The 5,421-nt window shown below is 51.0% G+C and overlaps 1 protein-coding gene across 3 annotated transcripts in view; it reads left to right on the forward strand.

Moving 5' to 3' along the window:
* NSMAF (neutral sphingomyelinase activation associated factor) overlaps positions 1–4,920 on the forward strand; it is a 44,645-nt gene extending 39,725 nt beyond the window's left edge. For all 3 annotated transcript variants that reach the window (XM_032470098.1, XM_032470096.1, XM_032470097.1), the window contains 7 exons: positions 38–105; positions 477–600; positions 1,464–1,547; positions 2,441–2,591; positions 3,002–3,104; positions 3,231–3,340; positions 4,242–4,920. In XM_032470098.1, the coding sequence (XP_032325989.1) occupies positions 38–105; positions 477–600; positions 1,464–1,547; positions 2,441–2,591; positions 3,002–3,104; positions 3,231–3,340; positions 4,242–4,336 (735 nt within the window). In that variant the 3' untranslated portion in view covers positions 4,337–4,920. The remainder of the gene's footprint in view (positions 1–37; positions 106–476; positions 601–1,463; positions 1,548–2,440; positions 2,592–3,001; positions 3,105–3,230; positions 3,341–4,241) is intronic.
* Positions 4,921–5,421: the final 501 nt, after the last annotated feature.

Genomic DNA, 5,421 nt, shown 5'->3' on the forward strand with positions numbered 1-5,421 from the left:
TTGTAAATCATTTAACGTCAAATTATTTGCATTTCAGGCTTTGTCGTCGTGTTTACTTTTACCGGGAGATGCCACTGTCATAAGCTCTTCGTGGGACAATAACGTGTAGGTGTCCGCATGCCCCCTGTAACACCACACGCTCCCTTTGTGGACGCGAGGCCGGCAAGCACAGGGTCTCCCGTTGTTTAGATGCTTGGTGAGGACAGTGGGTTTCAGTGTGATGATTTGAATCTAATCACTTCTCCCGTTGGACTCTATTTTCCTCTGAGTTTTTAAACTCAGGTGAAAACACAGATGAGCCAGACCTGGAAATTCCTACTTTTAAATTCCCACTTTGGTTTACTGTCACGAGAACAAGTAATTTGTCATTTCAGCGGGCCTTAGTACCCGTAGATTTAAACGATACTAATTGCAAAATGTGTTTAACAGCCACAACGTCAGCGGGCGGTTTCAACAGTTCTCATCTTTCTTGTCAGCTACTTTTATTCCGTGGCGTTTGGGAGATGCCAGGACACGCTGATGGGGCATGACGATGCTGTTAGTAAAATCTGTTGGCTCGACAGCAGGCTGTATTCTGCGTCCTGGGACTCGACTGTGAAGGTTTGTAGGGAGTTTCTGAATTGAAATGTGTGGAAGAGGCCAGCCTGAGAAGCCAGTCAGCCGCCTGTTGTTAATGTGTTCAGTCACTTTTCCCCGATTTTTCACAGAGTGAGGGATCTGTGAGGATAGTGAAGATTATTGTTTGTTTAACGTGTGCCCTTTTTAACATGACAGGTCTTCACAATTGCGTACTGTGTGTTCTCCGGGGGCGGGATGGCTGCGTGCTCGTTAGAGGGTGTAGCTCGGCTGTAGAACGAGCAGCCAGCCAGGCCATCAGAAAAGACCGGGCTACCGTGGGGGGCCGTTAACAGAGGATGCTTTTTATTTAAGGTTAGACCAGACAAACGCACACTGTCAGCATCGATGTCGGCCCATATTGACCTTTTCTTTGCATTTCTGTACAACTTCACTGCATAAACCACGGCACTATTCATCATCTTTGGTGTCCAGTTTGCGTTTATGTAAAACGAAAGCAAGAACCTAAAACCATCAGAATTCCTGCAGGAGTTTTGCATCATTTCTGCTCCTCCTCGCCCCCGGCCCCGAATTTCAGTACATTTTTTGGGTGACTTGCCTTTTTGAGTTTTCGCAAAACCTTAACGGACACTGCAGCACTCTGCACACCTGTTTCTTTAGTTCACGCAACACTTGGGTCATGAGGGCAGGTGTGAGGGAGGGCGCCGGTGCCGGCGACTCTGGGGAAGCTCAGGCAGCGGGGAGCGGCCAGGCCTCCCGAGGCCTCGTCATGCTGGTCACGTTTAACTGTGTTAAAGGGACGTCGGTCAGGAGGGTTTTCCCTGAGCGTTAGACATGCTTTTGTAGTAAACGTTGGCAGAGACCTCCTGCAATGTCTTCCATCCCAGGTGTGGTCCGGGGTCCCTCCCGAGATGAGTGCAGCCAGGAGACACCAGTTTGACCTGCTGGCCGAGCTGGAGCACGACGTGGGCGTGAGTACCGGCGGCAGGGCCGCGCCAGCAGGGGGGTCTTGGCTTCTCTAGGGCTTTACTTTGCTCATTGGAGGAGATCGCAGGCTGACTCGGTTCTTTGCCTGCAGTTGACTCTCGGGCTTCCAAGTCTCCTTTGTCTTTGTTTCGGTTTGCTGTTTCTCTGAGAATTAGCTACTATCTAACTAGATTTCCGTAAGTCCAGTTTCTGAGTAGATTGTGAATATTTGAGGACCCCCAAACTATTTGGGTGACAAGATGTGACCCATCATCTTTCGTGTCTTCTGACCCTGAGGGTGGAGGGGGCCGTCTGTCTGGGTGACACCCGTCCAGTCTCTGAGGACACGGACCTGTCTGCACAGCCCAGTGCACACAGCCTGGGGCAGAGCCAGGCCTGGGACCGGGTCCTTTTGGCTCATTCTATTCCCGCAGGGCTGTGACCTCGCGCCGTGGCCTGCAGGACGGCCTGTCCTCAGAGGCTGCGAACCGATGCCCGGTTTGCGGGGTCAGATTGACTGAGGTTGAGAAATCTTCATTTAGTGTGTAATTCAAGATGGGTAGGCGGGTGTAACCCAGAGACGCCCTCCACCTCCCCCAAACCCCTCAGTCATGGGTCAGCCGTGCTGCTGGCACTGAGGGACCCCGCGGCCGTTCATTCCTCATGGGGTGTCCCTCTGAAACTGTCCCTTTTAGCCTCTTTCGACGAGAGCATTACACTTACCCCGGCAACACATCCTTGTAGCCACTGGCAGATGAAGATCCCCTCCCTGAAATGAATTCGCGCACAGTAGGCGGTGTTGACGCTGATGTCTCGCTCATGTCCACGTGTGTGGATGGGCCCGGGCAGTGCTCACGACCGTGACTCTGCACGGGGTACCGTGTGTGTGCTTCTGCAGGTGGACACAATCAGTTTAAATGCTGCAGGCACACTGCTGGTTTCAGGCACCAGAGAAGGCACAGTGACTATCTGGGACCTCACCACGGCCACCATGCTGCACCAGATTCCGTGTCACTCAGGGACCATATGTGACACTGCTTTTAGCCCAGGTAGAATTATCTCTTTTTAATACAGATGGTACCAGGGCATTGGAATTACTATTGAAATAATGTGTGTAAAAAGACTGCTGTTGAGAGGTCTTGCCTATAAGTAAGGCTGCTCCGTAGTAGAATTCAGTCTCCTTGTGACATCTCTACCCATTAGAAAAGCTGTATTAAGTACTGCTCTTAATTTCTCACCTCACTAGAGAAATTAATGTATAAGGTGTAAATGAATTCACACCAAAGGGTCATCAGCCCAGCATCTCAGAAGCATTTCCAGCAGAGGATAATCATTGTTGGTTAAGCACAGGGAGCTCGAGTGAGCATCCAGCCACGGGATTCAGAAATAAAACCTCAGATTAATTTACAATGCGCTTCAGAAGCTGTAACCTGTATCCGTGTTTCGCCTCACGCTCCAGATAGTCGCCACGTCCTCAGCACAGGAGAAGACGGCTGTCTGAACATCATCGACGTGCAGACGGGCATGCTCATCTCATCCATGACTTCGGACGAGCCCCAGAGGTACCCCTTCTTGAGTTCCTAGCGCGAAGCCATTTACAAACAAGTTCACAGTCATGCCGCTGGGCTTGCGTGGACCCCTCCTTCACGATGAGTGACGACATGGTGATTTCTAAATCCTTCTCGCAGGTGCTTTATCTGGGATGGGAATTCTGTTTTATCCGGAAGTCAGTCTGGCGAGCTGCTCATCTGGGACCTCCTCGGGGGAAGGAGCACTGAGAGAATTCGGGGCCACGCAGGTGAGCAGCCAGCCACTGGCCTGCCCCTCCTCCCGGAGCACTCTGCTCAGACCCGCTGTCCCCATCAGCGAGCATGTGCGTCAAACTGAGCACCCACCCCAACCCCCGTGCCCTCTGCGCCATGGACGTGCCCCTCTGGCACCCTGGCTGCCCAGGTGACCTGCGCCTTTTGGGTCCTTCAGGATTTAGATTTATGCTGACATTTGACTCCAAAATGGGCGTTTCTACATTAACTTCCACGTAGAGAATTAGAAACTGTAGTAAAAGCTGTAATGGTTTATTTAATACCTGCAGAGTTAAAAAGTCATGAATTAACAGTGAAAACAAAGTCTTCCTCTGACTACCACGCAGGCTCCTCCCTGGAGGACCTGCGCCAGCTGGTGCCGGGCGTGCCTACTGTTACTGAGCGGAGGGTGTGCAGTTGTGTGCAGTTGTTTTGCCCACTGGTTTTCGGTGTTGCTGACACGGGCATGTCTTCCTCCCGATTGTTCGGCGGCTTTAATTCTTCCAGGATCCATGGTTACGAGCATCTGTTGACTTGCCGCCTTTTCTCCCCCAGGTCACTGTTGTGGGTGGGTGTTAGTGGTGAGTCTGCCTTTCTTCCTCAGCTCACTAGCGTTCAGAAACCTCGCCTCCTTGCAACAGAAGTGGAAGTAAATCAGCAAACTCACACCAGTTCCCTCCCCACCCTGCCGCTTCCTGACCCTGGTTGTCAGTGTATAACCTTTGCATTCTCTTCCGCATCCGTAATTGCCGCTTGTTTTAGCGTTAGCTTTGCGTTTACCTGGTTCCTTACTCCTCCCAGGTTCCCTGTACTGAGCGCTGTGTTTAACTTGTGCGGAGGCCGTGCTGGTCCGCCGGCAGGTCCCCGCCGCGCCCTGACCCCACGCCTCTCCCGCAGGAGCCGTGACGTGCATGTGGATGAACGAGCAGTGCAGCAGCGTCATCACGGGCGGGGAGGACAGACAGATCACGTTCTGGAAACTGCAGTATTAAGTGCCTTTTCCTCAAGTATTATTGAACTCGATTTAATGTATTTTTAAACCAAACTTTTAAATGAACTGGTGAATGTGCAATTATAGTAATTAGAAGTTTTACCGCAAGAAACATTTGTGGTTTTAAACTTTCTAAATTGTGGTGACTTCACTGAAAGCCATCAGTTGCCATCCTCAGGCAGGCGAGGACGCGGCAGCATTCAGGGTAAACGTGCATTTGTAAGGCAGGCGATGATGGTCAGAAGATGGGCTTGGGGGCAGAGGGAACAGCTCAGAGATGTTAACCCGGCCGGGGCAGCTTCCAAGAGGCACTGAACAATGTAAGGATTTTCCAAGGAGATGTGAGTGCTCTCTGCCCAGTCACTCATGTCTCCCTAGTCCACACGGCCACTGCCCAGTGGGCTCTGGGGGATTTGTTTTCATGGAGTGGTTACTTTCTATAACCTACTGCCCCCAGAGTCTGAGAGTGTGGGGAAGGGTTAGCAGTTCTTACAACAGTCTTCTGTGCACAGGACAGTTTGCTCCACAGTAGCTGTGAAATCCTCATCTTTTCTATGACATTAAAAGTATTTTTCTGTAATGAAAGTTCCTTTTCTTATTTAAATGATTTATTACAAAGTACTAGGTATTTCAAGTATTGATCCTTCTAGAAAACCACACGTCATGTTGTGAAATGTCATTCTTACACTTTCGGAACTGTCTTCAGACCCAAGTCCCGGGAGAAGGGAGGTAAACTGAAGCCCTGCTTTTGACTGGCTTTTCCGTATTCCCGGTAAGGTAAGCTGTGAAGCAACAGCACTGAGACTCTTTTACATTCAGCCTCTGAACCACAGAAACTGTGATTTAAAATTTTTCTGTGCTCTGCAGACACACTGGTGCATCTTAGATGTTAAACATTAGCGGGCCTGGCTGTCGTCAGGGGGAGTCGGAAGGCCCAGCGTTCAGCCTGGTCGTCTGGCCTCACAGCTGGAGACGCCCCCTCCCGACACGCAGACCCTGTCAATACAGGGGGCTTTCCTCAGGCTCCGGGCAGGCGGCTACCCTAGGCCTAATGTTCCCAAAGGTGCAATAATAGACAGACTAAAA

The sequence above is a fragment of the Camelus ferus genome, chromosome 29 (assembly GCF_009834535.1).
Source record: "Camelus ferus isolate YT-003-E chromosome 29, BCGSAC_Cfer_1.0, whole genome shotgun sequence".
NCBI lineage: Eukaryota > Metazoa > Chordata > Mammalia > Artiodactyla > Camelidae > Camelus > Camelus ferus.